The sequence below is a fragment of the Xyrauchen texanus genome, chromosome 11 (assembly GCF_025860055.1).
Source record: "Xyrauchen texanus isolate HMW12.3.18 chromosome 11, RBS_HiC_50CHRs, whole genome shotgun sequence".
Taxonomy (NCBI): domain Eukaryota; kingdom Metazoa; phylum Chordata; class Actinopteri; order Cypriniformes; family Catostomidae; genus Xyrauchen; species Xyrauchen texanus.
In genome coordinates this window covers 43,128,333-43,139,941 of record NC_068286.1, presented here as the reverse complement: position 1 = coordinate 43,139,941, position 11,609 = coordinate 43,128,333, and the positions used below count along the sequence as shown (strand labels likewise).

The 11,609-nt window shown below is 37.9% G+C and overlaps 1 protein-coding gene across 1 annotated transcript; it reads right to left on the bottom strand.

Moving 5' to 3' along the window:
* Positions 1-220: 220 nt before the first annotated feature.
* On the bottom strand, positions 221-5,628 carry exosc9 (exosome component 9). Its single transcript, XM_052137772.1, has 12 exons — positions 5,485-5,628; positions 5,266-5,360; positions 5,007-5,126; positions 4,776-4,878; positions 4,518-4,655; positions 4,216-4,298; positions 2,286-2,418; positions 2,009-2,097; positions 1,473-1,619; positions 870-991; positions 503-569; positions 221-382 (listed from the first exon to the last, which is right to left on the bottom strand). The coding sequence occupies exons 1-12, from the start codon at positions 5,548-5,550 to the stop codon at positions 355-357; spliced, it is 1,191 nt and encodes a 396-aa protein (XP_051993732.1). The 5' UTR covers positions 5,551-5,628; the 3' UTR covers positions 221-354.
* Positions 5,629-11,609: the final 5,981 nt, after the last annotated feature.

Genomic DNA, 11,609 nt, shown 5'->3' with positions numbered 1-11,609 from the left:
TCCATTGTTTTCATGTGAATGTTACATTATCTAAGATCTACAAGTAATGTTCTAGAAATATAGTGGTGTGTCATTTTGATTTGTTTTACAATTTTTTTTCAAACATAATTGTTTTTTTTAGTACAGGCATTTCTATCACAATTTCATGAACCACTGCACTGGTGAAACATTCACAAGCTTTAATAACAAAACAAAAAAAATCAAACAAATGTTTGTTACCATAATTTTTTATTTTATATTACAAAAAACAAAGCACAAACAAATACTTTCCAGTGAACGTGGTCTGAGTCATTGATATATTTTGATAGATAGCCTTTAACATGCATATATCCTCCTTTTCCTTTTCAATGAAGTTCATTTTTTAGAAGTCTTCTTGGATTTCCTTAAAAAAAAAAAAAAAAAAAGAGGATGACATTTGGTTACATCACACTGTAGTTTCTTTATGTGGATATGCTGCACATTGTGAATGAGATAAGGGGACAGATTTGTGGATTTTACTCACGGGGCTTCCTGATTAAGAATGACAACTTCCTCCTCTTCACTGTCAGAGATTACCATCACTTCACCTGCTGCACAGTGCGCACACACACACACACTCTTACTTTTTGGCACTTTTTACAAACGTACTCTACAATACATACAGCACATGAAGTGTCTTGACAATTACTCTTCAGAAAAATGGTTTATCATGAAAGAAAAAGCATGAATAACAACTATGTACATTTCAAACATTTATTAATAGCAATCAAACTAAAGCTAATTATCGTGACTGGAACACCTCCGAAATAATGGCTTGTGACATTGTGACTGTCCCCATTTTTTCGGGATGTCTGGTCTGCCTAAATAGGTATATCACACACACAATGTACCTCTCTTCCTGTCCTCGGTCATCTGAGGTTCATCTTCTTCATCCTCCTCGAGTCCCCATGAGTTCACAAGGCCTTCACCTACCTGTGCAGTTCCCGTGGCAACAAGAACAGGAGAGTCCACACTGACTCTGGGGTCAAGGATTCATATACAAGTAAAATCATTTAAATTACAAAAAGACTCACAGCCTATGTGAAAATCTTCCCCTCTGCTGAAGCTTTAAAATCTCAAGCGCATATTCAAACTTGCCAGTTCTCGTTCGATTACATCTGGCCATGTTTTAATAAACACAAATGAGATTTAAGAGATGCAGCAGAAGGGAGGATTTTCAGAGACATCTCGTATGGACAACTTTTATGATGACATTTGTCATTTCTGGAGAGCAACAGTGTCCATCCCTATTCACTTTCATTGTATGTAAACAAGGTGTGTAATTATCTACTTTTATGCTCCACAGAAGAATTACATTTCATGCTGATACAGAAGGACATGTGATGAGTAAATTTCATTTTGGGGTCCACCAATATTCATGTGCATTTCTACTAACTAGGACGTCATACCATCAATATCCCTATTAAATGTGCTATATAAGCCAATAAAGATACGCCTCTGTGGGGGTTTCTGTTCTGTTCACAATCTCACTGGCTGTTTCCTTGACGTCTGTCATCTCCACCGGGGCTTTGTCTCTCTTAAGGGTTGTGATTCGCTCTTTGGGCATGGACTCAGCAAAGCCAAACTTTCCACCCTCCTTTCTAAATATAACAAGTGGAGTGAAAAAATGTAATCCATGAATAAATTAAAAAAAAATCTAATTTATGTTATCCTAATTTTATATATATATATATATATATATAAATAATAATCCTAATTATTCAATTGGTTTATTCTAAAAAAAAATATATATATATATATATATATATATATATATATATATATATATATATATATATATATATATATATATATATATATATATATATATATATATATATATATATTAATTGTGTAGACGGTGGCAAAAAAGGTCTGATACACTTTTAAGATCAAATTCTAAAATCTGAATTTGCAAGAAGAAGAAAAATGATTAAGGGCATTGTTTCTGTCAAAAACCTAAAATGATCTTAAATTACACACATCATACCTGATTTTTCTGTCATTGTCTAAAGCTTTGTTGATGAGCTCTGTAACTTCAGACACTTTTACACTTGCTATTTTGCTGCATCTTAAAACCTGCATGAAAGCAAAAAGTTTACATGACAGCACAGCATGGCTGAAAATTATTATTACAAATCTACAAAGTTTCCAACTTTGATCTAGTGAAACTTGACGTCCATTCAAGGATTATGTGATGAAGCAATAAAATGCTTTAAAGAGAATGAAATCAAATTTCTACGAAGCATGCATACACACTCTCTCACCTGGTCTTTCAGAAGCATGATTCCTCCACTGGATTGAATGGAGCAGATCTCTCTGTGTTTGTTCATAGCTATCATCAATAATCCATCCATTACACGCTCCTCTCGTTCACAAGGGTCCACAAGCAAATAAGAGCTTAGGAAAGAGTGAAAAGAAAACAACACACACATCAAGATTTTAAATCACTTCTCCATCAATATAAAAAAATCTACTCTAAACTTGATCTACGGTGGCTGAGGGGTTCAGAACACAACAAAATTAGTAAAGCAAAAAAACAAAAGCTCAAAACACAACAAAATGGTGCCACAACACAATGAAGCCACAACAAAACGAAAGTATCAAAAAAAGGATTAATTTTACTGTGGCATTTTTGTTGTGGCTTAAAGCTAATGTAAGTACCTCTTTCTCCTATCCTAACTTAATATGCAGAGACAACTTATAGGTTGTCTTGAAAGCACTGTCTCTGTAGCGCTATGAAAATTCTTTTCATAAGTTTGTTTTAAGAGACACAATTACATTGACTCGACCAATGGCGTGAGTTGGGGGGCGGTACAATCTCATTGTTTGACCAATGGCTGACGGGGCGTATTCAGAAAGATGTTTTGAAAACAGTTTATTTTTGCAATTCCATTTGGTGATGCAGAAATGACATACTTCTGCTTTAATTTTGTTGTTTTGTGTTATGGCTTACTTTTGATGTGTTGTGGCTTTTACACTTTTGTTGTGCCTTAAATTCATTGTGCTGTTGCTTTTGTGTTGAGGCTTAATTTTGTTGTGCTTTGGCTTTTCTGTTATTTTGTGGCTTTTCCATTGTGTTGTGGTGTTTTTGTTTTGTTTTGTTGTGGCTTAATTTTGCTGTGTTGTAGCTTTTCCGATGTGTTGTGGCTTAATTTTATAGTTTTTTGTCTTCATTTCATTATGTTGTGGTTTAATTTTGTTGTGTTGTTGCTTAATTTCACTGTGCTGTGGTTAATTTCCGTTGTTTGTTTGTTTTCCAGCTTTTATTTTCTTTTCTAATTTTGTTGTGTTGTGCATCTCTGAGCCACCATAATGATCTGTACAGAAAACAACATGAATGGGAGAAAAAGGCAAGTCAAGTTCAAAGTCAAGCACAGATCCAGAAACAGAAAAACACAAATGGCAGATTAGTGTTTCCCTGATACAAAAGTGATAAAACTATAGCTAGTGCACCAATAAAATCACGGTTTCTACACTTTCCATTACCCTTCCAGTCATTTCCAATTACTGATTCAAACTGATTTGCTAATGAATCACAGACCATTTGTGAACCAATTTTATTGACAAGACAGAAAAATGTACTCAGAAATCAGACAACACTGTGGCTTGCAAGGACGTTTTACTCTACACAAGAGCAATGTATAGCCAATAAAGTATTTATTAGAATAACTAGAAAAAAAATTAATCTTTTGGGGGGATTTTCTCCCCAATTTGGCATAACCAATTCCCAATGCGCTCTAAGTCCTCGAGGTGGTGTCGTGACCCACCTCAATCTGGGTGACAGAGGACAAATCTCAGTTGCCGCCGCATCTGAGACTGTCAATCCACGCACAACTCACCACGTGCCCCACAGAGAGTAAGAACCACATTATAGCAACAACCAGGAGGTTAACCCAACGTGACCCTACCCACCCTAGCAACCGGGCCAACCATTTGCTTAGGAAGCCTGACTGAGTCACTCAGCACGCCCTGGATTCGAACTTGCGACTCCTGGTATGGTAAACAGCGTATTTACTTGCCAAGCTACCCAGGTCCACCCCTATTAGAATTTTATTAATTTCCATTACTTTTCCAGGTCTGGAAAACACAGTGTATTTGTTTTCCTAAATATGAACAAAATACAATCAGAGGTAGACAGCATTAGATGGTCTTGTGTAATGTTATAGGAGGTTGTGTATATGTGCTTTTTCTTACCCCTGGAGGAAGAAAGCGAAGCTAACACAGATAGGCATGTGATAAATACTCAATGAAATAGGATCCCTCTCCTCTGGGCTGAACTGCTCAAAAAAAAAAAACATGGATTAAATCACTAATACAACACACAATAGTTTTCAAGAGGTAGTAAATCCCTTGCTATGAAAATCAACCTGATCACAAGAAACTATAACATTTGATGTAACACCATCGTCCTTGCTTCATATCCTTTGGTACATATTTCAGTTAATTGTGAGACAATTACTTTTTCTTAGTGGGAAATCTTTAGTTACAGTCCTTACCATAGTGACATCTCGTCCCTGAATAGCAACGTCCGGCCGTCTAAAATGTGAGAGCGCGGATATAGCAGCAATGCTCGCTGCATCCATCAAATTTCCATCATGATTTAACACATGAACGTCAACACGTATCTGCCAAACCTGCCAAATAACAGAGTATACTGCTTGTGACACAAGAGATGCATTTGCTAATAAGTTTTTGTTGTGAAGAGAAACTGTCTATACCATATGACAGGTCATGAAACAGTATGTGCATATCACCTTTTCTCCTGAAACAACACAGAGAGACTCAGTGTCTATGCATTTAGAATTCCTCAGACACCTCTCAAGCTGTCTGTTTAATGTCACCAACAACTCTGACTGCCTAAATCACACACACACACACACACACACACACACAAAATAAGAAACACACAGTGATTAAGAGGGAAAGAAAAACACACAAGAGGATTTTTGGAATGAAAACATGATTGTCTGTGATTGTGTGTGAACCTGTTAGGCTCGAAGGCGGGTGATGCCATGGGAGACAACTCCAAATTGAAAAACACGATGCCTTCTGTGGGACGCGAATCTTTTGGAGGGACCAACTCACAGGATACCTGAGACAACACCCTGAAAGGATGCATAGAAATCCTAGTTACTATGTAAGTGGTTGTTTGTTTAGACTTGATGTAGATTGGTGGTTTAGAGAAGCATACTGTTGGTATTTCTGCAAGTAATGTTAAAGCATATATAAAAATTGATAGTCTACCTTGTTTTTCCAAGTTCCACAATGCAGCAACCATACTCGGTTCCAAATGTGATTTTAATATTACGGTAATCGTACGTCTGTCTGCCATCTAGGCGCTACAGAAGACAGAAAACTGGTTCAGCTATTTAAAAATGTGAAGTATAGTACCAAGACACCATATGGTTTATCATGGCATTTATAACTAGTGATCTTAAAATATATACAAAAATTGTTACTTACTTTTTTCTCTTCTATAGCTTTAAGAAGAAAAAGCCTCTCGCAGTTCGACAGCGGAGTATCCCTCATTTTTGATTAACTTTATACAGTATTTCACGTAAACAACTTTCTCTACCAGAGTCCTGTCACGTTTCAATCAGCATACAACATGCGCATTGCTGTGACGTAGTATATCTGTGGCGCATACATTTGACGTATGGCCTGAATGGGCGCGGTGAAAGCTGATTCAAGATTAGTCGTATTTGATAAAAACACCTTGAGAAGCGCACTAAAAGCTTCGTTTGAAATATCCTGTTCTACCAAAGCAAAAAAAAAAAAAAAAACGTTTTATTATTAAATATAGACCTATCTTTAAATCAGATTTAAATGTTATTGCCAATTTTGTATTTAGCTCTACAAAACATCTTTTTTATTTTATGTGAAGGTGTCTTTTGGAAAGGAGCTAAAATTGGTTGATATAAAAAGGCGTGATTGCAGGTACTTTCTCACTGTCATTTGAAGATGTGAAATATGTTGTAGGCTAAATAAAGATGAATGTTTATTACACTTTATGATTAATAATTATAGCTACTTCATACCAAAATGTATTATTATATTTATTATAATTTATTTTTCAAAACATCCTCATTATTTATAATATTTTGAAAAATGTAATCGAATTGAACCGGCATGGGAGGCAGCGTGCTAACAAGGAGGCTAAAGGCTGCAGCTCCAAGTGGTAGTGGCTAGTGCGCCTCTTGAGGCCAGGGGAGTGAGGTTTACACTCTGCACAGCTGCCTTCTGTTACACTCATCCCCTAAACCTCACTCCCATCCAGGTAATGGCACCACTGGTCAACCCGCTCCAGGCGGGAATCAAACCGGCATCTCCAGGATGGAAGGCAGCGTGCTAGCAGGGAGGCTAAAGGCTCGGGATGGGGGAGCATGCTCACGAAGACTTTGAGCTGCTCAATGTGATACCTGCTTATTGAGCACAAAGATGCCTGGATATTTGCATCAAAACCCACTCTATCATCTCCAGTCTCTCTTTTCCACTTGGCCTGCACATCCATTTGCACGACACAATGACTGTTTAACCTAGTTCATGTCAAATGTCATTATAGGGTCAAAACAATGAGAGAACAAATAAATGTGGACGTATAATCAAACATTCTTTTTTATTATTTGCAATAATGCAAAAAATATGGGCAATAGTATACCTAGCCCACTTAATAGCACTGTACAGAAGCTCGAGTTCAGGTATCTACATAATTCTTAAACTCTTAACCTTTATGTTCTGTTTGGGGTTTTAAAGTTAGTTTTATATTTGGCATTCGTTTGACATTCGCGACAATACCCATTAAACTCTCGTGGCTAGACAATTTTCAAGCCAAACCAACTTGGAAATGCATGAATAGGTTTTCTTTGACTAGCACAAAGCTGAATAAAAAAAAAGACTAGACTAAAAGCCCCTTTTAAAAGCGTGACCATCATTAGATTGGTACTGCTATATGACTTTTACAATTCTTAAGCCATCTTTACACTGCAAATGTAAATAAAAAATTACGAATATGGAAAAATTAAATGAATGAAAATATGATGTCATACTTTTAAATATGAAACTTGTGAAATGTATCATGACAACAACAAAGTTTAAGGCTGCTCTGATGCTGCATTTCATTTACACAGAACCAAAGCAACATCAGAACTGCATGCCTAGGCATTATTTAGTGTGGCTTTTATGCAGCATTGTGTATTAACACAGAACTTTGAGCAGGCGCAGAACAGTCTTAACTCGGCTGTGTAAAGTCACATTTAGCCTATATGAGAGCTCATTATGATCATAATATAATGCAATTCAATATAATGTGACCAATTTTTGAGAATATTGACAATATAGGCAACTTTGGTTGAACTTCACATGCTAAGATGATTGGTTTAGCCTACAAAAGGGTACAGGGGAGGAATAATGTGGGAAATAAAATGTTTGTATCATTGAACTGCGATAAAAATGACCAAAATGGCAATTGTTTGTGGGGTGGCGAGGCTTTGGTCCATGGTGGCCATCCCTGGCCACCCTCTAGCTCCGCCCCTGCATCCCAATAATATGTAATTGTTTGTTTGTTTATTAATGTATTACAGGTCTGGTTCCAGAACAGATGTGCTAAATTTAGCAGACAGGAGCACACAGCCACATGGGTTGCGACATCCTTGAAAATGCAAAAATCGCTTTCTCATGAGAACTCCAAAACGATGACAGTCCCTGACCCAGACAGCACACAACCCACCATTACACTAACCCAAGACCAAAAACAGGAGCCCAATAACAGTCTTACACTTTTTTACACCGAGTCTTACACCGAGTTTTACACACGGGAGATATTAAATTAATATAATTTCAGATGAAAGTGGAAGCTAAAATGGCCAAGCTAGTAACTACATAAGTGTAACTTGGTAACCTAGACAAGCAAATACTAATATAGACTATACTAAATGAGCTAGCCAGATAATTAGTTAGCTAGTAAGGCTATTGGCAGTGTACAGACTAAAAAATATATTTCATAAAGGTTCAATAAAAACAGTTGTCAACAAAAGTGCTGCTTTCCTGTGGTCTTAGTTTGTCACACATTTCCATTCTTGAAAACAAACAATCCCCTTCTCCTCTACCTCCTGTTTTGATTAGCAGTGTTGCCTATAATCTACCCAGCCAATCAAAATGTACCACCTCATCTCTGATTTAAACTGGTACATTTACAGACTTCCTCTTCCAGGAAATTGGACCAAATACATATAATGATGATCTTATGCTGAGGTATACTTATGTTTTCCAATAAATCCCACACTGATATTAAAATATCCCCTCAATTAAATGACACCTGCAATCGACTATAGCTAATAGCAATTGGCAGGCTATGAAGTAAATCAACTACGTTAAAAAAAGAACAAGCCCTTCTTTAAATCGAGCCTCAACTTCCTGTTTCAAGGACAAAAAAATGTCAAAAGGAAAGAAACTTGTGTGCAGCAAACTGTTTCATGGGGACTTGAATATAATTCAAGTGCTTTAACAAAAGCTTTAAACCCTACAAAATATCCCATCTCATTGACTTATTTACTGTCTGAGGCAATAAAAAGCATATAATAGATCTGCTGTCGACACAGCTGAACTTGAATTGAAGACACAAAGCAGTCATAAAAAGTCCAAAAATGATAAAATATTTATTATTTAAATATAAAAGAAAATTAAGCTTATTAAAAAAAAAAAAGATCAGTAGAATGTCCAGAAGCTAATGTCCAAAAGTGCAGAAAGTTGTTCTGCTTCTGATGATCTTATAGTCCCTAGTGTGATGGGCCTCTTGTGCTCCTGCAGTCCTGATGTTAACAATCTCTGGCCTGTAGGTTCCTGATATCATAATGCTGAAGATAAATAGATAAACCAAATGTCAAAAAATTGGCTGATGTACTTAGAAATACACAGACAAACATACTCTACCTGTGCATAAACAGTTAAACCGAAGTCTTTCATAATTACAAAGATTCACAGGAGAACTTGGACAGGGTCAATGTCTTCATGGGTCAGGCACTCAAGACGAACCTGCTGAAAAACTCAAGGGACATAGAGCATAGATACAGAATATGTACATACTTACAAAATGTATACATACTTACCTTAGAGAGACTATATGAAACAGGGAAGGGGTTAAATAGAGGGGAGGGGTCAGGGGAGGTACAGAGTCTAAATGGTCTCTCAGATTGTGTCCAGGCCTCTCATCAGCTGTATGCACTCAGCGATGAGGGCGGATACTTTATTGACCAGCAGGTCTGGGCTGTAGTAAGTGTCTAGAGGCAGGTTGGCAAGGGCTTCAAGGAGGTCCATAAGACAGCCCTGTATATAAATCAAACGCACTGTATAAATAACATCAACACAACATAATCCCTAAAAATCCACAAATAACATTAGTTCAAAGCTGTGAACTTGAAGAAAATAATTTCATTGCTGAAAACACAAAGACTAATAATTGAACAAAAATCTGGGCTGTTTACTTGGAATATTAATCCAAAACAGAAGTGGAAGAGTATTAGACTTCTACTTACATGAATCTGCCAGAACTGTTGATTTGCAGCTGGCTCCCAATCACCTGGAATATTCCAAGTGCTGATGAGGACGTTTAGGTGCTCCAAGAACCCTCCATTGCATACCTATAACATTATGGTAATTGCCAGGTAAAGATGAAGTATATCAAGCAAGGATCTGAAGAATAAAAATTCATTTGCAAATGTTGCTTTGGCACTCACAGCCACAGGCAAGTTGTTCTGGACAAGGCCAACCAGGATGAATTCAAAGAAGACATCCAGGAAGTTCAACTGATGAACCTGGATCAGAAGGACCAGCTGTTATTATTTGGATACTTTTTGGTTTGATAAAGACTGGAGTAGCAAAGGATGTCTCATATGTGGTGAAATGTTTTCATAGTAAAAACCAGCAGGCACTTACTCCGACATCATGCAGCTCCTTCTTCACAGCATCCCGCTGGTCTGGCTGTCTCAGGAGACGAATGACACGGTCATAGGCCTCCTTGAAGATATTCACATCCTGTTGAAGACAAGAGCAATCAGTGACATCTTGTCAACATGTGCTCCAAACTACCAGTCTGAATGAAAACAAATGAAATTAAGGTTTACCTGTTTATTGGCAGCCACCAGATTTGACAGCAAGATCTTCCCGACCAAGTACAGAATATTCTGCACATCGCCATGGGAGAGCAGTGTCTGTAGCACGTGAGAAGATACCATTAAAGCCCCGCAGTGCCCACAACTACTGGCAGACCTACACAAACATAAAACAAAGCTTTGAGATGTACTCACAGAGAAAGCCGAGCGCAGAGCCTCGAGCTTCAGTGGGACGTCAAAGACATAAAGACTGTGAAGATGGAGGCTGTAAGACAAAGAGACAACATCTGTAACAAGTGCAGTCTATAGTAAAGTTACAAACTGGCATTTGTAACCAGGGCTGGACTGGTAATCTGGCATACCGGTTATTTTCCGGCCGGCCGGAACCCCCCCCCGCTCAACTTTTGGGCCAGTTGCTATGTAAAATCCCGGTCCAATTTCTCTTCCCAGTCCAGCCCTGTTTGGAACCAACTGCAAACGTGATAAACTACACTCACCTGGTGTTAGGAAGCTCCCTCTCCACAGGAGTCAGGTCCTCATCATCACTGCCCTACAAAACAAAATATAATCTAAAGTGAGTAACAGCATTCGAGATAGTGTTTAAAACACCTTGAAAACATGGCCTCGTTTTTGGACTAGATCACAAGGTTTTTTCAAGTTACCTCAGAATAATCTGAGTTCTCAGACTCTGGACCCCAATTAGACCCAGAAGGACAGTCAAATGACTCCTCCTCAGCCCACGAAGAGGTTGTGATCTGGCCATCCATCCCTAAACTCATGCTGAAATGGGCCACTGAGAGGTGTGTGTGCTGTAAATCCAAGACACACAGAGGCAGTGAAAATACATAAACACGTCAGCTTCTTTACAGTACCCTGGAATCAGCAACCACATTAGTGTTCTTATGGAAGTAGAGAACAATCCCATATTTACCGAGTGGACTTCAACAGTCGTCTCCAAGCGCAAATGGGTGACATACTGCATTATCTGCCCACACACAAGCTAAGAAAGAAAACACAGTGTTTAAATGTTCAGATTTCTGATTCTGATATTAAAGAGTCAAATTCACTAGTAAAACGTTTAGAATGTGAATTACCCCTGCGCCAAAGCAAGCCTGCTTGATCATGCGGTAGTACGGTCTGCCCTGGAAGGGAAAGAGTAATCATGTTAACTTTGTGAACACTCAACAACAGCGACTATTTCGTTAAATTACCATATATAAAAGGCTCTTACATTTGGATCCAACATAGTCTTCTCAGTGGAAAGTGCCCACCAAAGCCTGGTCTCCACACCTCTCACCATGTGCGCGAAGCAATATTTCATCTCTAGACGCTATGAAGATCATGATAAACAATCAGAATTTACACATTTTCAACTGGCCGTCCTCTAGAGACACCATTCAATTTGCATTCCCAGCAAAATGGATATTCATTTGCTAAATTAATGGTCTGGTACCTCAAACTCAGACTCCTCTGAGTCGGTGA

Bases quoted from the DNA above. Each gene is read 5' to 3' on its own strand.
- exosc9 (XM_052137772.1), bottom strand. From the start codon at position 5,550: ATGAGGGATACTCCGCTGTCGAACTGCGAGAGGCTTTTTCTTCTTAAA. The intron at 4,299-4,517 runs GTAAGGACTGTA...TTTTTTGAGCAG, and splicing joins AGGGACGAGATGTCACTATG to TTCAGCCCAGAGGAGAGGGA. The intron at 570-869 runs GTACATTGTGTG...CGCACTGTGCAG, and splicing joins GACCGAGGACAGGAAGAGAG to CAGGTGAAGTGATGGTAATC.